The 20543-nt window shown below is 33.6% G+C and overlaps 1 protein-coding gene across 1 annotated transcript; it reads left to right on the top strand.

Annotated features, from left to right (window-relative positions):
* The first annotated feature begins 14539 nt into the window (after nt 1-14539).
* On the top strand, nt 14540-19029 carry LOC100784015 (putative disease resistance RPP13-like protein 1). The gene is made up of 3 exons (XM_003521954.5): nt 14540-18441; nt 18582-18680; nt 18768-19029. The coding sequence occupies exon 1, from the start codon at nt 14681-14683 to the stop codon at nt 18419-18421; it is 3741 nt and encodes a 1246-aa protein (XP_003522002.1). The 5' UTR covers nt 14540-14680; the 3' UTR covers nt 18422-18441; nt 18582-18680; nt 18768-19029.
* The last annotated feature ends 1514 nt before the right edge of the window (nt 19030-20543 follow it).

Here is a 20543-nt window from a genome sequence, read left to right on the forward strand (position 1 = left end):
AGTAGTATTGAATAAGTAAAATTCTATCAAAATCTTTCACACAAATAAAATCACGTGAGATCTCAATATCATGATTGGGCAAGATTTCTCTCATGAATGATAGAATCTGAATTTGATTTGATTTTTACCTGCGGGTTGATCTGTGATTTTTTTCTTTGAATATACTTTCTCTCTGTTTTTTTTCAATCTACACCTTGTAATTTAATTTCCAATCTACACTACTTTGGATTTTGTGTTTTAATTCACACCACTTTATAAATGAACATGACCAAAGAGATCTGATAACTGCAAACTCAAATGAATGCAAATATACTCTCTCTCCTTTTTATTTTTTTTAATTTAAAATATTATAAAATTATATTATATAATTTTTTAAATTGATTTTAAAATTAATTATTTATTAAATTAAATTTTATAATTTTGTTTATTTTATTTTTTTAAAGAAAAATATACAGATAAAGAAAAATAAAAAAATTGGATAAAATTATAGTACAATTTTTTAGTTATGTTGTATGTAATTTTGGAGTTAAATTTATGTGCTGGTGATATTTTTTTGTTATGTTCGTTAATTAAAAAATAAGAAAATTAGTTAGTAGTATTAAAATAAATTAAAAAACATAGTGAAAAAATAATTGATACATCTATCTTATATAATAGACATCAAATTTCAAAGTGTAGTAACTGAGATGATAGTCGAAAATAATGAAACATATTAAAAAATACAATTACAACACAAATATGACAAAACTAATGATGTTCTGAAATATGTTATGCAAGATACATGTCTTCTTCTATTTCGATTACTGGTTTGTTAAAAGTAATCAAAATTTCTATTGTGTAGAATCATTTCCAATAGTTGGATTGTGCTAACACCTTTAGCGCGTCTTCGTCATTTTTCAATCATGTTATTTCATATTCAATTAAATTTTCTGAATACTTAGCATGACCTGGTTGTCGAAAGAACACTCATCTAACCAATTGTGATTCGTGAATTCCATAAGGGGAAATCACTATAGGTGCAACTTGCTTGATTAAATGCTTGAGTTTGTCCATGTTACATCCTGAAGGAATGCCAAATCTTATTGGATTTGTTCCAGTAAAGGAGTAACCCAAAAATCCACCTTGACGTGGTATGTTCCACTTCCCGTTGTAATACATAATTGCATCATGAGTAGGAGTGATAGTTGATTGAAGCAGGTTAAGTATAGCATCTGGTGTTCTAATGGTGGTACATAATAATTCTATAGGGTCAACACACGAGTATTGCTCATTGCACATTAACATTGTGTAAACATCATCATCATTTTTCAATTGTAGAGATTGAAAAAAATATTGTTGACCAGCATCTATGAATGATTGTTAGTAGTAGATTTCATCCACTAATTGATCATTAGTTAGTTGAAGGGTGTTGTGCATTCTACGCTTGAGTGTATCAAAAGAATAATCATCAGGAACTCACATTGGTGTCGGAGTGGGACTTTGAAAATAAACACCAGTTTGGTTGTGAATGATTGATCCATTTGAAAAAATGAAGGCTAATCTAGAGTTAGCAATGGTCTGGCTGCTTGTTTCTCCCAAAAATGACATAATAATAAGATTGAATTTGGTTTATGAAGGTATGTTGTGTGAAATTGTGCATTTCTATTAAGCGTGTTTTGTGTTACTTATAGTTGTATGAGCATTTTGCCACGTTGATGTGCTTCTATTTTGAGGTGTTATTCCATGAAATTGGTGAACCGAACACAAATACACTTAATCTAATTTTAATGCCTCAAAATTCCAAAGCACATTTATAATTTGTCTCATTGTAAGGCTTCGAGATTCCAAAGCACAATTGCGTCAAATCAAATTTGTAACGCCTCGAGATTCCAAAGCACATTAACACGACTGTGGTAGTGTGACACATCGAGATTCTAATTCACGTGAACCATGGACCCGTGCATCGACATGCATCGACAACCCCATTAATGTGTGTGGTGTTGCACATTGTTCACTCACATGCACTGAATATCCTACCTAACCCTCCCACCTAACCCTCATAACTAACTTTGTTGCCTAACCCTCCCACCTAACCTTCCAATCTAACTCTCTTACCTAACTTTGCCACTTATCGTTCCCACCTAACCCTCTTAACTAACTTTGCCACCTAACTCTCTCACCTAACCTTTCAATCTAACTCTCCTACCTAACTTTGCCGAGTGTCATCTCCCATCTAACCTTCCAATCTCACTCTCAGCCTATATATAATATCATCATTTGACAACAACGTATCACACACAATAACTTTGTCACAAAACAAAACTCGATTTGTAACTGTCACAGTATTTCCACTCATATCACATAAGCACCACCATGGCTCCACTAAAGAAATTTCGACCATCATTTACCACAATGGTCATATTGCAGACGACGTAGTTCGTGGATCAGTGTACACATCTGCGAACCCAATATTTATTTACGTCAGTCGTTTTATTACATTTACACAATTCATTCAAAAAATTAACAACCGTCTCCCTACTCGAGCAACTGAAAAAGTTGTTCAGTTACCGTATAACAACATAGACCTCAATAATCCAGTATCTTCATACAACAACCTTAAAACACAAGACCCCTTTGACATTTATACTTCATACACATAACTATTATCCGAAAATCCATCTTTTTTTTTATGTTCAACAAACCTCCTTTGACCAACAAAACCATCCTTCATATCCCTTTACGCCACCTTCACAACAACCACAAACGTAAACATCAAACCGAAATGAACATCCCATCGCTAACGAAGATCCCATTATATGATTTCATGATGAAAACATGGATGATTTTAGTGAGGATGGGGATCAAAAGTTCTTTGATCACATCAATGAGGATAGCGATGACCAAAGCAATAACGAGGGTGTTGGCAGACCAACGACACCTCCATCACCTCCATTGCAGTATCACCAACCTAGGTGTCCAGTAGACTTAAACTTTGACCACCTACCACACTACATTGATCGACACCATTTTGTTCAGCAGCAACATAATGTACAACCACCAATATGCACTCAAGGTTGCATGGCCTTCAATGAAAAAGCACAATGTATTCGCGCAGTTAAAGAATACAACATTAGAAATCATTTTGACTACATGACAATTTACTTTGACCAAAGAAGGCTAAACTTCGTGTGTAAATTACATGAAAATGGTTGTACATGGAGCTTAGACGCATGCAATTCAAAGAGGTATAACAAATGAATTATCAAGAGTATCAAAGGTCATCACACTTGTCTCGCGCCAATGCTTAGACAAGATCATCAGCAACTCGACAAACACGTCATAGCATAGATCATCCAACCAATTGTCAAAACAAACCCAACTGTCTTCATCAAGACGTTGATTGCAGAGATCAAAATGTTCATGAATTATACCCCATCCTACAAGAAGACATGGTTAGCAAAGCAAAGAGCGTTGGAGATGATTCATGGAAATTAGGAAGAATCATATGTCAAACTGCCAAAACTTTTGGGAGCTTTGTAATCTTGTGTTCCCGGGATTGTGGTCGCTGCTCAAACAGAATCTGTGTATGAGGAAGGAGAAATTGTACCGGGCAAAAGAACGTTTAACGTGTCTTTTGGTCATTTAGTCCATGCATTAAAGGCTTTGCATATTGCAAACCTATAGTACAAGTAGATGGTACATGGTTTTACGGGAAATATACTGACACACTATTGATAACTACCATACACAAGATGAAGCTAATCATATCTTCTCGATTGCCTACACCATTGTAGAAGGGGAGACAACTTCATCTTAGGAGTTTTTTCTAAAGAATTTGAGAAGACATGTTACTCTGCAAATTAACATTTCTCTTATTTCAGACAGACACCCCTCAATTATAAGTGCCTACAACAACCCAACTAACTTATGGGTTCAGGATACATCCCATTTCTTTTGCCTGCGCCACATTGCACAAAACTTTCTTCTCGGTAACTCAAACGGAAAACATTTAAGGAAACCACTTATGCTGGCTGGTGAGAATCTATTTTATTTATTCGTTAAACTTTACTTTCAATCAAATTTTATAACGTAATAAATTGATTGAATATTTACAGGTTACACATACACTGAGAAGATGCACTTGTGACATATTGGAGATATCCGTGCAAATAAGCCAAGTGCAACTGAATGACTTGATCAATTACCTAAACAAAATTGGGTATAATGCTTCGATGAGGGGAAACATTGGGGATATATGACTACCAATTTGTCTGAGTCTGTTAATTCTATGTTAAAAAATACAAGACATTTGTCGGTGTCATCGTGGTTGAGGAGACGTATTTTAAGACCGCACAACTCTTTGCTATTAGAGGTCGACAAACTCAGGCAATGATCAACCCCGGCTCACAATATTCTGAAGTCGTCTTTGATGCAATGAATAACGGTCAGCAAGAATCTAATACACACATTGTAAATGAATTCGACACACACAATCACACTTTTATTATAACAGAGACTCAATCCCCACTTCAAATACCCAGACCACCTGGAAGATTTAGAGTAATGTTACAATTCCAAAAGTGTGATTGTGGTGAATGTTAGACTAAACACTTATCGTGTTCTCATGTCATGACTGCCTATAAATTTGTCAATCTTGATCCCATGAACTACGCACCGATGCTATTCACTTTACAACACATTTTGCTCGTCTACGAGAACTCCTTTGGTTTACTGCCACACGAATCAATGTGGCAAGAATATGAACGAGATCAGTGGGGTCCTTATCCAAGGAGAAAGAGGACTACAAAGAGTCTTCCTGTTTCAACTCGCATTCCTACTTAGATGGACGAAGAAGAAAATGAACGGGAAAGTAGAAAAAAATGTAGAATTTGCCGACAACATGGTCATAACAAAAACAATTGTCCTAACATATCTCCATCTTAAGTTTTTCCTTAACCAAGTATAATTGTTCAAGTATTTTACTAATATTGCAATATAATGTTCTTCTATAAATAAATTGTTAAACAAAAAGTTTTATCATTTTTAATTAAATCAAATGACATAAACAAACTAATTATATTTAGTAATATAATTTTATTAAAAATAATTATATTAGAAAATTCAGATTTTAAATAAAAAATACTCACCTAAAAAATATATTAAGTAAATTAAATAATAAAACAAAAATAATTATATTTAATAATATCATTTTCTTTTAAAAAATAAAAAACAAAATTATAAAATTTAATTTAACAAATAAATAATTTTAAAACCAATTAAAAAAATTATATAATATAATATTTATATTTTATAATATTTTAAATTTAATAAAAAAACAAAAAGGAGAGAGAGTGTGTATTCACGTTCATTTGAGTTTGTAGCTCTCAGTTTAGCCACGTTCATTTGCAAAGTGGTGTGAATCAAAACACAAAGTCCAAAGTAGTGTAGACTAAAAATTAAATTGGAAAGTGGTGTATATTGAAAAAAAAAATAGGAGAAAGAGTGTATTCACGAAAAAAACCTTGATTTGTTCTTCATCTCTCTTACAATTTCAATTAAGAATTGAACAAATATATCTTTTATATATATATATATATATATATATATATATATATATATATATATATATATATATGTATAGATTTTAATGCATTAATATACTTAAATTAGATACATTGAATTTCTGTAACAACCTTTGTGAATTATAAGAAAAGTCTAGTCAACTAAATAAGCTAATTTGCACTCATGCATACAATTGCTTCACTTGAACTTAACTCAATCGTCATCTATCAAGAATGAAAGAAATGAACGATAGTTTTCGAATTCATTCATCAAAGTATTACAAAGGTGGTTTATTTATACAAATATAGAGAATAACCAACTTGAGTAACCAACTTCTAGTAACTCCTAGTAACTAACTTCTAGTAACTAAGTAACTATCATAACTAAGTAACTATTCACCTAACTTCTAATAACTCCTAGTAACTAACTTCAACCGCTTTATCATGATACCCTCCTCAAGTTGGTGAATAGATGTTAATCATTCCCAACTTGGCAATGAATTTACCAAAAATCGGGCTTGGAAGTGCTTTTGTAAAAACATCTGCAACCTGGTGTTGGCTCTTGACATGGACAAGCTTGACTACTTTGGACTAAACATATTCTTTAATGAGATGATCAATGTCAATGTGCTTGGATCGTTCACGATGAGCAGGGTTTGAAGCAAGACTTATAGCAGATTTATTATCACAAAATAACATCATAGAGGGCACATCAACTTCAAAGTGAAGAAGTAACTTGCTTAACCAAACAATTTCACTAGTAACAGAAGACAAGACACGATATTCAGCTTCAGTGGATGATTTTGAAACAGTGGGTTGTTTCTTAGAATGCCAAGAAAAAAGGTTGTTTCCCAAAAAGACACAAAAGCCAGAAGTGGATCTTCTGGTATCAACACAACTGGCCCGGCCCAATCAGTATCCGCAAAGGCAGTGAGGTTGAGAGAGTTCTGAGCAGGGAAAAACAAACATTGTCCAGGAGCAGATTTGATATACTGCAGAAGATGATGAACAACATGTAGGTGAGGAACTCTAGGTGCTTTCATAAACTGACTTAATCGATTCACAGCAAAGATGATATCAGGTTGTGAGATGGTCAAATAAAGCAATCTACAATTAATCTTTTGTACATTGATGGATCAGGGAGTAAGTCTCCATCATGAAGATTGAGTTTCAGATTGGGATCCATTGGTAAATTGGAAGGTTTGTAGGCCAAGAAACATGTATCTTCCAAAAGAGATAGAGCATACTTTCGCTGGGATAGTGAGATACCTCTGTTGGATTTGGCTATTTCTAAGCCAAGAAAATATTTCAAAGGGCCAAGGATCTTCAATTGAAACAAAGACTGTAATTTGGTCTGAACAGCTTGTACAGTGGCAATATTGGGCCCTGACAGGATGATGTCATCTACATATATTAGTAAAATGACTAAGGAATTGCTTGAGCCAATGGTAAAAAGGGAGTAATCATGTTTGGATTGATGGAATCCATGACTAAGAAGAGTAGTGGAGAACTTACAGAATCATTGTCTAGAGGCTTGTTTTAGGCCATATAATGATTTGTTCAATTTGCATACCAATGAAGGATTGGATGACTTGTATCCCTTGGGAAGTTCCATATAAACTTCTTTAAACAAATCACCATTCAAAAAAGCATTGTTAACATCCAATTGTAGAAGGCACCAGTTTCTAATAGCAACAACACAAAGTAGAACTCTTACAGTGGTAAGTTTGGCTACTGAAGAGAATGTATCAGAGAAATCAATCCCAACTTGTTGTGTATAACCTTTGGCAACCAATCGAGCTTTGTATCTATCTACAGAGCCATCCATTTTGTATTTAACTTTATACACCCATCGACATCCTATACAATGCTTACCAGGTGGTAATGGAACAAGTGTCCAAGTGGAATTTGCTTCAAGAGCTTGGATTTCCTCGTGCATTGCTCGACGCCATTCAGGATAAGGAACAAGTTGATGGTAGAAATAAGGTTCATAGACAGAGGAAATGTGATTAATGAAAGTTCTGTAAGGAGGGCTAAGAGGCAATAGGGAACAATGATGTTGGATGGGATATGCAGCCTGAGATTGTGATATTACATAATCAGACAAGTATAAGGGATGCTTAGAGTGGCGTGTACTCCTTCTTAAGATGACAGAGGGAAAAGTGTGAGGATGATCTGAGCCAGGGATTGAGAATGAATCAGTTGGTTCATGGTTAAAGTGATTATTTGGTTGTGGTGATTGGCTACTAGTCTGGTCAGGGTTAGGTAAGGTATTAGTTATGGGAATGGGAATAACCAAATCAAGTAAAGGATCCAGAATGACTTGAGACTGTGAAATGGTTTGAAAAGGAAAAATGGATTCATGAAAGACAACATCTCTGGACACAAAATTTCTTAGTGTCTAGGCTATACAATTTGTATCCTTTATAACCTTGGGGATAGCCAACAAAAATGACAGGCACTACTCGAGGAGAAAACTTGTTCCTTGATGATGGAAGAGTGGAAGCAAATGCTAAACAACCAAAACTTCTTAAGGCATGATAGTCAGGTTCCTTTTTGAACAAAATATTGTAGGGTGAGCAGTGTTGCAGTAATGGTGAAGGGGTTCTGTTGATAAGAAAACGTGCAGTGGTAACACAATCACCCCAAAATGAGATAGGAACTTTAGACTGAAAAAACAAAGCTCTTGCTACATTGAGCAGATGTTGATGCTTCCTTTCCACTACTGAATTTTGTTCTGGCCTTTCAACACAGGAAAATTGATGAAGAGTGCCCATGGAAGCCAAAAACTGAGTGAGGGCAAGTTCCTTAGCATTATCAGACCTGAGGCATTTGATAGATACACCAAACTGAGTCTGAACCATGGTGAAAAATTGTTGCAGATAGATTGAAGCTTCAAATTTGTTCTTAAGCACAAATAGCCAAATGAATCTTGAGCAATCATCAACCAATGTAAGGAAAATTCTTCTTCCCTCATAGGTAGGGTGAGCATAGGGACCCCATATATCACAATGAATTAAGTCAAATGGTAATTTAGATAAATGGTTAGAGTTAGGAAAAGATAATCTTCTAAATTTAGCAAGAGGACAAACAGAACAATTAGAAGAAGAAAAATTAGGAGAAAGGTGTAAACCAACTTTATTATTCAAATGTTTGAAAACTTTGTCTGAGATATGACCAAATCTAGAATGCCAAATATGAGCATTTTTACAAGGAATGGAATTTGTATGGGAATTGATAACAGGAAAAGTAAATTTGCAATCAAGAGTGTCCTTGAGATCTAAGAAATAAAGGCCTTGGATGAGAGCCCCTTTACCAATCCTCTTGCAAGCTTGCTTCTCCTAAATATCAAATGCATTTTGGGAAAAAGAAATGGACAAATTAGGATTGGTTAGAAGAGCACTAACTGAAATTAAATTGAATTTGAATTTAGGAATGTAGGAAACATTATGCAAGAGTAAGGTATTGGTTAAGCAAACCGAACCAATGGCAATGATAGGTATAACATCATTGTTAGGCAGAGTGACAGTTTTATTAGAAACAAGTTGGTAAGATCGAAAATGATGAAGGGAACAAAAAATATGAATGTTGGCACCAGAATCTAAAAGCCAACAATCATGAAGAAAATTAGAAGTGGATGTAGAAAGGATCATACCACTGGCAGAAGAAACACCTTGAGGGATGACAACATTGGTAGCATGACTTTCTAAAAGATTCATCAATTGGATATATTGCTGGGCAGTAAGTTGAAACTGGGAACCCGAGTCACCAGAGGAAGATGGTGAGTGAGACATATCAACAGATACTTGTTGAGCAACCTTGTGTGGTGGTTCAGAAGATGAAGAATGTTTCTTGACTTCTAAGGAAAAACTAGTCCTCTTATAATTTGGAGGATAACCATGCAACTTGAAGCAACGATCTTGAGTATGACCCAGCATACCACAATGAGCACACAAGGGGCTATTCTTGGAAGATCCTTTGAAGCGATTGGTAGGATGATTGTGTGCAACAGAAGAAGGCTTCAAGGCAAAAGCATGTGAAACTTCACTAGCAGAGGTGGAAGCACCAACTTCCTTTTGCTTTTCTTCTTGAACAACTAAGGAAAAAACCTTAGTTACTGAGGGAAAGGGATCCATGGATAAAATTTGACCTCTTATAGTAGAGAAGGATTCGTTCAACCCCATCAAGAACTGCATAGCATACTCCATTTGTTCAAAATCGCACCAAGGTTTAATTCCTCCACATGTGCAACTATGTGAGGGCTTCAGTTCTGATAATGACTCCCATAGAGAACGAAGCTTGGAGTAGAAAGAGAAAACAAACATGGAACCTTGTTGCAAAGTGATCAATTCATGCTTAAGTTGAAAAATTAAAGGATCATTTCATTGCTCGAAACGTTCTTGAAGATCATCCCATATTGCTTTGGCAGAAGAACAATGTAAGATACTGACTTGCATTTCTTTGGATAAAGAATTAAGGAGCCAGGAAGAAACGATACTATCATTGCGATGCCACAAAGCATGAGTGGAGTGACCCAAATTAGGTTCAGGAATTGAACCATCGACAAACCCATATTTGTTCTTCCCATGAAGAGCCATGCACATTGCTTTCTTCCAAGAATTGTAGTTGTCACCGATAAGAGGATGAGAAACTAAGGCAATGCCAGGATGATAGGAAGAATGAAGAATGAAGAATGAAGGGGTTAGAATCATCAATGGCAGCCATGGCCATGAGAGAAAAAAGAAATAACTTCAATAGGAAGAAAGAGGTACGAAAGCAAAAACTTCTGATACCATATCAAGAATGAAAGAAATGAATGATAGTTTTCGAATTCATTCATCAAAGTATTACAAAGGTGGTTTATTTATACAAATATAGAGAATAACCAACTTGAGTAACCAACTTCTAGTAACTCCTAGTAGTAACTAAGTAACTATCATAACTAAGTAACTATTCACCTAACTTCTAATAACTCCTAATAACTAACTTCAACCGCTTAATCATGATATCATCATTATTATTATAGTGAATGAAAAGAAATGCAAAATTCTCATTACTAAAAAAAGTAGTCATTCCATAAAAAAATAGCTATAAAAGGTCTTGTTAATAAATATTCTTAAATACTAAGAAAACTTAAAAATATTAAATAAAAATAATATTAGTATATTAAAATTGTTTGAAATTTAATTTATCATTCAAACAATTTGCTTTTTTAAAAATCTTAACAATTCCACTTGTTACAAGGTGACAAAACATTCAAGGAAGAAAAAACAAAGTTAACTTAGATGTGGGAGTGAGAAATAGGACAACAAATGGGGTTATATAAGTAATGTCTTGTTAATAAATAGAAAAAATAAGTTATATAATAAAAGTGTATAAAAATTTAAAACTTCATTCAATAATATTTTATCATCTATAATAATTATGATGATTATCTTAAAAATTATATTCATGATGATATATGAGTGAATGATAATATAAAATTAATTTATACTTAATGCATGGGTTTAACTTATAGAAATATTCTTAAATATTAAATAAAAATATAATAATAGTATATTAAAAATGTTAAAAATACTGTATAGTTTATGGTTCAAACCTTTTGGTCCTTTATTAAATCATAGTAACAGCTCCCTTGTTACAATGTGACAAAATCTTTTGGGTGTGAGATTGGTGAGAATTAGGGACAATGAAAATGATGGTATGCCAAACATCGTTCAACACCTAACCACAAGGCGGGCTCTTCCTGTGACTAGTAGCAAAGTCATCCAATCAGATGGAGCCATGTGGCGAATGAATATTCACAGTACCAGCCAGTTAACGCCTTCCCGTGTTGTGCTCCATATATAGATGGTAGCTGCACGAATGATAAGACATGTGTCAGTTATTGATTCGTGGTCGTACCTTACATGTCGATCGGACGGGAATCTCTTTCCAGATTCAGAATCTAGGGTTCATGCGGGTAAGACTCGAATCATTGAATGAGGAGAAAAGATCTTTCATTTTTATTTTTTAATAACTATTTTCTTCTCATGCTTGAGTATTGATAAGTTTGTCTTTAAAAGATGGAAATTAAAATTTTAATTTTGAAAATGAAAAAATATGATAAATTTATTTATCTATTAATTTGTTTTCTTTTTAATCGTTATAAATATAATATTATACTAAATACTTTAAAAAAAATATTTATTATGTTTATTATTATGATTGTTTTAACTTAGTTTTGTTTTTCTATTTTTTAAATGTTTATTATAATGTTATGCTTGCAAGCATACTTGTGAAACCCAATTCGGTCATTGACCCAATCAAAATAGTTGGTGAGTGGGTTAGTGGTCCAACTAATAGACCAGTCATTGGACTGTTTGACTTGATATATTATAAAAATTTAAAATTATATATGTATCTATTATATATAAGTATATAATTAACATTATTTGAGCAAGAAAAATTCATGCATACTTCAAAATCCAATATAATAATTGATAATAATGTGACATCAAAATGACGCGGTAGAGGTGGTCCATTGTTTTTTTTGTAAAACCGTTCAGGTCGGATCTGTCCAACCGGGATCGGATCTGGTGGCTAACTGTCCAAGTTTGGTTGGGTCATCCAGTGTCAATTGCATGACCGATCCAATAGTGGAACTGGTTCGGTTAGGCCACCGGGTCTCAGTTGGATTGGTCCAAATGGCTGAGCCAAACTGGGTTTCACAATTGTGCTTGCAACGATTAAAAAAAGGGAAAAATGAAGATTAAATTATATTTTGGATAAATAATCATTTTCGTCCCTGAATGTGTTGAGCACTGACAAATTCGTCCGTGCATGTGTTACATTTGCTCTTTCATTAAAAGTAACGAATGGAAGTTAATAGATAATGAATTTGTTGCACTTTTTTCACTTTTGGAAACTAAAATTTAAATTTTCTATCTTTTCATAACGAACTTGTCAGCGGTCTATATATTCAGGAGCAAAAATGATTGTTTACCCTTTTTTCCGTTCTTTTTATTACTAAATTTATGAAAATTAAATATATATATTTTCTCACTTCTTTCACTTCATCTTATTAAGAAATGTACTGTATTTCATTTTGATTTTTTTTAGTGAAATACACTTTAATACTCCTTATTCATAAAATAAATAAAATGGAATACTTTTAGAAAGTGTGTTTCATCTTTGTTTTACAGAGTATTGATTAAAAAAATTAAAATAAGATTTGTTTTATTAACAAGACTCTAACAAATATTTAGGAGAAGAGATGATACTTAATTCTACTAAGCCAGTACTCTTGTAAGGTTTTGTTTGGTAGTACAAAAGATAAAAATAATTGTGAGGAGAAAAAATAAGTTAGAGGATAAATATCTTCAAGACTTTAACAAATAAATAAAAAAAGTTTTTATTATTAGAGTTATATCTATTTATATTATATGTAAAGAAAATTTAAATTTGTGTGAGTCATTGGATCGAGATTTTAACAGCATAATAGTCATTAATTAATATGAAGTTCATTAAGTCCATTTCAACTATGGATAAAAACTTATACCTCAAAATAGATGTTGATTTAAAATAAAAATATATTTTATAGAAATTATATTTATTAAATATGATAATAGAAAAATATATCTTTTTTTAAATATGATAAAACCTTTTCATTTGCTCACCATTTTTTTTTCTTGACTTAAATTTTCTTTTTCTCTCATTTTAGTATTGTTGTTTGAGATAATCTCACTAAATATTTTTTACTTAACTAATAATAACATTTTTGTATAGATAAGATATGAAGGATGATCAGAAACCAAGAAATTTCATAAAAATATACATAAAATAATTACAATAGATATATAACATATAAAAATAGAGTTGAATTGAATGATAATTTTGATGACACCATTTCAAAGGAATTACTTTAATCACTTCCTCTATAATATTATTATTATTATTATTATTATTATTACAACTTCTTCACAATATTCTTTACTGTATTAGTGTGTATTATTTATTTTATTTATTTTATTGATTTTATTTAGTAAAAAATCATACACTTTTCTTTCTACAAACGTTTTTTCTTTTTTATGTACAAATAAGGACATATTGAACTCTTTAATTCATTAATATTATGTTATTAGGGATCAATTAACATGTTTCCTTTGTTCAATTCTTTCTCTTTTTATTTGTTCAGTACTTCTTTTTGTTTTGGTTTAATATTTTTTAATCTCATATTTATTTATTCTATATGTAAGGATTAATCATGATTTAAATCTTGTATTACTTAATTAAAAAACACAAACTATTACTACTAATGTCAATTGTTTATGAGATCATGATTTGTTATTAGATCTTTTTAGAACAACGCATCTCTATCACAACTTTAATCGTGTATATCAGATTTTATGTTTAATTTTCTAAAATTATGTTAAAATATAAACTAACATGAATTTAGTAAATATTCACATTGAGGAATTGATTTTAAATTTTAAATTTAGAACTAATTCTAAGTTAAATATTTTTAGGTAACTTTTGGATCACACCAAAAAAATTCATTTTCAATTTTACTACTAACTTATTTTTGAAATAAAAATATCCAAATATAAATTACATTTGTGAAATCAACTTTTGTACCGTTCATACAAACACATGTACAATCTGCTTTAATACAACTTGTCTTACAGACCATTACAGCCATCCAGACATATCACAAAGAAAAGGGATCAGTGTTTTGTGAAACCTGCAAGCAATTTCAGAAATGAAAGAAAAAAACATACACCACTGCTCCACACGGTTTGGAAGCAGAAATGAAACTAGTCTAAAGTGAGGTGACATTTAAAGCGAGAAAGCTGGCCATCACTAACTTTAATTAAAGCATTTTAGAAATATAATCCATTTTAGAAATAATATCATCACTTTTTAAATCTCTGGAGTCTTTAGTTTAGAGGAGCTAAATTCAAAATAGAAATATCAAGAAAGCAACATGTCAACGTGATAAGTCACCCACCACCATAATAATAATAATAAATAAATAAACCTTATCAAGAACGAGTGAAAGTGAAGAGAGTTGACTTAGCCAAATCTCATCACATCAGTTCATAGCAACCAATTCCCTTGTCTTTGTCTTTCTACTCTGATCATCTTTTGTTCTTGAGATCATGGCAGCAGCTCTGGTCGGTGGTGCCTTTCTCTCTGCTTTTCTTGATGTGCTTTTCGACAGGCTGGCTTCACCTGAGTTTGTTGACTTGATCCTTGGAAAGAAGCTTAGCAAGAAGTTGCTTCAAAAGTTGGAGACCACTCTCAGAGTGGTTGGAGCTGTGCTTGATGATGCCGAGAAGAAACAGATCACAAACACCAATGTCAAACACTGGCTCAATGATCTCAAACATGCTGTCTATGAAGCCGATGACTTACTCGACCATGTTTTCACCAAAGCTGCCACCCAAAACAAGGTAAGAGACTTGTTTTCTCGTTTTTCCGATAGGAAGATCGTTAGTAAGTTGGAGGACATAGTTGTCACACTTGAGTCTCATTTAAAACTCAAGGAGAGTCTTGATTTGAAAGAGAGTGCAGTGGAGAACTTGTCATGGAAAGCTCCATCAACATCTCTGGAAGATGGATCTCATATATATGGTAGGGAGAAAGATAAGGAGGCCATAATCAAGTTGTTGTCGGAGGATAACAGTGACGGTAGTGAAGTGTCTGTGGTTCCTATTGTGGGCATGGGTGGGGTTGGAAAAACTACTTTGGCCCAATTGGTGTACAACGATGAGAATTTGAAAGAGAAATTTGATTTTGATTTTAAGGCATGGGTTTGTGTTTCTCAAGAATTTGATGTTCTGAAGGTCACAAAAACTATAATAGAGGCGGTTACTGGACAGCCTTGTAAATTGAATGATCTGAATCTACTTCATCTTGAATTGATGGACAAGCTGAAAGATAAAAAATTCCTAATTGTTTTGGATGATGTTTGGACAGAGGATTATGTTGATTGGAGTCTTCTTAAGAAACCATTTCAATGTGGGATTATTAGGAGAAGTAAAATTCTTCTAACAACCCGCAGTGAAAAGACAGCATCCGTAGTCCAAACGGTTCAAACCTATCATCTAAACCAATTGTCGAATGAAGATTGTTGGTCAGTGTTTGCGAACCATGCGTGTCTTTCCTTGGAATCGAACGAGAACACAACACTAGAAAAAATTGGAAAGGAGATTGTTAAAAAGTGCGATGGACTGCCTTTAGCAGCACAGTCCCTTGGAGGCATGTTGAGAAGAAAGCATGACATTGGGGATTGGTATAATATTCTCAATAGTGACATTTGGGAACTTTGTGAAAGTGAGTGTAAAGTTATACCAGCACTGAGACTTAGTTATCATTATCTCCCTCCACATTTAAAACGGTGCTTTGTTTATTGTTCGTTGTATCCCCAAGATTACGAATTTGATAAAAATGAATTAATCTTGTTGTGGATGGCTGAAGATCTTTTGAAGAAACCAAGGAAAGGTAGGACTTTAGAAGAGATTGGTCACGAGTATTTTGATGATTTGGTTTCGAGATCATTTTTCCAACGTTCAAGTAGCTGGCCTCATGTCAAATGTTTTGTGATGCATGACCTCATGCATGATCTAGCAACATCAGTCGGTGGAGATTTTTATTTTAGATCAGAAGAACTTGGGAAAGAAACAAAGATCAATACTAAGACTCGTCATTTGTCATTTGCCAAATTCAATTCTTCAGTCTTGGACAACTTTGATGTTGTCGGTAGAGCAAAATTTCTGAGAACTTTCTTGTCCATTATCAATTTTGAAGCTGCTCCATTCAACAATGAGGAGGCACAATGTATCATAGTGTCGAAGCTTATGTACTTGAGAGTTTTATCATTTCATGACTTCCGAAGTTTGGATTCTTTGCCTGATTCAATAGGTAAATTGATCCATCTGCGCTATTTAGATCTCTCTCATTCAAGTGTAGAAACACTGCCAAAGTCATTGTGTAATTTATACAATCTGCAAACTTTGAAGTTGTATGGTTGCATCAAACTGACTAAGTTGCCTAGTGACATGTGCAATCTTGTTAACTTGCGTCATCTTGGTATTGCTTATACTCCTATAAAAGAGATGCCGAGAGGAATGAGTAAATTAAATCATTTACAACATCTGGATTTCTTTGTTGTGGGCAAGCACAAAGAGAATGGGATCAAAGAATTGGGAGGACTTTCAAATCTTCGTGGTCTTCTTGAAATTAGGAACTTGGAGAATGTTTCCCAAAGTGATGAAGCGTTGGAGGCAAGGATAATGGATAAAAAACACATTAATAGTTTACGGCTGGAATGGTCTGGATGTAACAACAACAGTACCAACTTCCAACTTGAAATTGATGTGCTTTGCAAGTTACAGCCTCACTTTAACATTGAATTGTTGCACATAAAAGGCTATAAAGGAACCAGATTTCCAGATTGGATGGGAAATTCTTCCTACTGCAATATGACACATCTAGCCTTGAGTGATTGTGACAACTGTAGTATGCTTCCTTCACTTGGGCAACTACCTTCTCTCAAGTTCCTTGAAATTTCAAGATTGAATAGGCTGAAGACTATTGATGCAGGTTTTTACAAGAATGAAGATTGTCGTTCTGGGACGCCCTTTCCCTCCCTTGAATCTCTGTCCATTGATAACATGCCTTGTTGGGAGGTGTGGAGTTCCTTCGATTCAGAAGCTTTTCCTGTGCTTGAAAATCTTTACATTCGTGACTGCCCCAAACTAGAGGGAAGTTTGCCGAATCACCTTCCTGCTCTGGAAACACTTGATATTAGTAATTGTGAGCTGCTTGTCTCTTCTCTCCCAACGGCTCCCGCCATTCAAAGATTGGAGATAAGTAAAAGCAATAAAGTAGCACTGCATGCGTTTCCTCTCTTGGTAGAAATTATAATAGTAGAAGGAAGCCCAATGGTGGAGTCCATGATGGAGGCCATCACTAACATCCAACCAACTTGTCTCCGGTCTTTAACATTAAGGGATTCTTCGTCAGCCGTGTCATTTCCTGGTGGTCGTTTACCTGAATCACTGAAGACTCTGCGTATCAAGGATCTTAAAAAACTGGAATTCCCGACGCAACACAAACATGAGTTACTGGAAAGCCTGTCAATAGAAAGCAGTTGTGATTCACTCACATCTCTTCCATTGGTTACCTTTCCAAATCTCAGAGATCTTGAAATCGAAAACTGTGAAAATATGGAATATCTTTTGGTTTCAGGGGCAGAGTCATTTAAGAGTCTGTGTTCTTTTAGAATTTACCAATGCCCCAACTTTGTATCATTCTGGAGAGAAGGATTGCCTGCGCCCAACTTGATTGCTTTCAGCATTTCGGGCTCTGACAAGTTGAAGTCGTTGCCTGATGAGATGAGTAGTCTTCTCCCAAAGTTAGAAGATCTCGGCATATTCAACTGCCCAGAAATTGAGTCCTTTCCAAAACGGGGTATGCCACCTAACCTGAGAACAGTTTGGATTGAGAATTGTGAGAAACTACTGAGCGGCCTAGCATGGCCATCCATGGGCATGCTTACTCATCTCACTGTTGGGGGTCGATGTGATGGCATCAAGTCCTTCCCTAAGGAGGGTTTGCTGCCTCCCTCCCTTACGTGTCTGTTTCTATATGGATTCTCAAATCTGGAGATGTTGGACTGCACGGGGCTTCTCCATCTCACATCCCTGCAAATATTATACATAGGCAATTGTCCTTTGCTGGAGAATATGGCTGGAGAAAGTCTTCCTGTCTCTCTAATAAAATTAACCATATTGGAATGTCCTTTGCTGGAAAAACAATGCCGCATGAAGCACCCTCAAATTTGGCCTAAAATTTGCCACATCCCTGGCATTCAGGTTGACGATAGATGGATTTAGCCACCAAGGATGACCAACAGGTATCTTCTAAGTCTAACCAACTAGAAAACTAGTTCTGTCAAGGATGTTTCATTTCATGTCTTTCTCCTTTTACGTTTTACTAAATCCAATTGATTCTGAAATGGAAATTGACCTTGTATATATGTTACTGAATCTACAGAGAATCAACAAATTATCAAAGGCAACTTGTGATATCATCTAAATCAAATTCACTGAAGAGTGCCGCTTAACCCCTAGCTTCGAAGAAGTAACGATACAGGTACTAAGTAACAACATTGATAAATACTTAAATATAATGATACAGGTACTAAGTAACAACATTGATAAACTTATTTTTGTTTTTCAGATATGGTTGATTGGTCCGAAGAAACTGTACCTACCCATGAATCTAAGTTTAAATTTGAACTAGTGCTAAATGTAACTTTTGATTTAATTGATGTGAAATTGACACTTTCTCAATAGCTGAATTTTTATTTGTGAGGTTTTTCGTTGGGTACAATGTGAAGGATGAAAAGGTGTACCAAGTGAACTTTTGAAGGATGGGATGATTTCAGCTTATCTCTTATCCCATGTCTTATAAATTAATAGTGGTATGATTATTCTAAAAATATGATAGATATGTAGATATGTAAGAATTGATAAAAGCATAATAAATATACAATTGCAATTCGGTAAATTGAAGAACATACATACTTCTTAGACATTACTAAAAACAAAATCAAAAAATTTTAGATCATCTTTTCCTATTGTTCACAAATAAGAATGGTACTATCAATGATCAATCTCATTTCTTTCTTGAAATTATCTATAAACAAAACAATTTTCAAATTTGGTTCATCAAGAAACAATATTTTTTATATTTCTATATTATACTTACTTCTATGTTACATGTCACTATATTTAATTTTCATAATTTTTTTAAAGATTTGGTCACTTCACATATATGTACCAGTGAAATATATCAATATATTGGTATCAGATATAGATGCATGAAGCAAATTAAAGTATGAGTACTATGTAACAAAACACATTCTTCAAAACATGATATGAGGTAAAAAAATAAGATGATATTTTTTTAAGTATTGGAAAAAAAAGTAAAGCTTCTGAAATCAAAGAGACACTAAATTTTCCACAACATCCTTCAGGCCCAATCTTCCTTTCCTATTGACAAATAACTGGTTGTTAGTGTCAGCATTTTCTTTTTTTCCAGTTTTCCATTGATGGTTAAAACCTAATATGAATCTGTCACTCCTTAAAATTTCCACCAAAGTTTGGTAAATAAATATATAGGAGAGTGAATAATACAAGCCTTGCATTCTATCTCTAAGTTACTAGGTATATGAAACAGGTATGGGTATTTGGTTTTAGAAGGTATATGGTTCATCACTGTTTATATTATTACTACAAGAACCAGGTACACTTTATTATGGTACAGTAAATTTGGTGTGAGGTTGTAACTACGTTATATCCATCTCACTTAGCACGATAATTAAATTTAAAAGCAAAAAGATGAGAAAAATGTCAATTTAACAATTGTTACCAGAGATTATTGCTACCTCTCTTGCATGACAAGCCCAATCAGCACCCAACAAAATCAGAAACAAAAGCCCCACTCTTTACTCCATGGTGCCTGTAATTAACAAGCACTTCAAAAACCAATGTTAATTAATTAATTCCCATCAGAAAAAAAGGTAGAAGCCAATGAAATTTAGGGGTACAACAAAGATTCGTAGAACCATGATTAATATCAATGCAACGCACCATGATGAAGTGCATGACATAATAATAATTTGGAACCAATCATGAGAATAACAGAAAATAAATCAGTGCAATTGCATGATCAGAAAACAAAGAGACAATATATTATGTTCATATTAGAAAATAGGGCAACTTGTTAAAGAGATGTCTCAGGTGGAACAATGAGGGGAAGGAGAAGAGAAGGATGATAAAGGATGCGGTTATGACTTCCACAAAGTCGAATTATTTACTTTTTTAATTATTTATATTTTTCTTTTCACTTTCCTAAAAGCCGTCCAATTAAGAGGAGTCTATGGAGTAGATTAGATTAGTTTTGAAAAAGAGTAATATCATCTTATACAATTTTTGGTTTTCTTAATTAATT

Source organism: Glycine max, chromosome 3, assembly GCF_000004515.6.
Source record: "Glycine max cultivar Williams 82 chromosome 3, Glycine_max_v4.0, whole genome shotgun sequence".
Lineage (NCBI taxonomy): Eukaryota > Viridiplantae > Streptophyta > Magnoliopsida > Fabales > Fabaceae > Glycine > Glycine max.

Bases quoted from the DNA above. Each gene is read 5' to 3' on its own strand.
- LOC100784015 (XM_003521954.5), top strand. From the start codon at position 14,681: ATGGCAGCAGCTCTGGTCGGTGGTGCCTTTCTCTCTGCTTTTCTTGAT.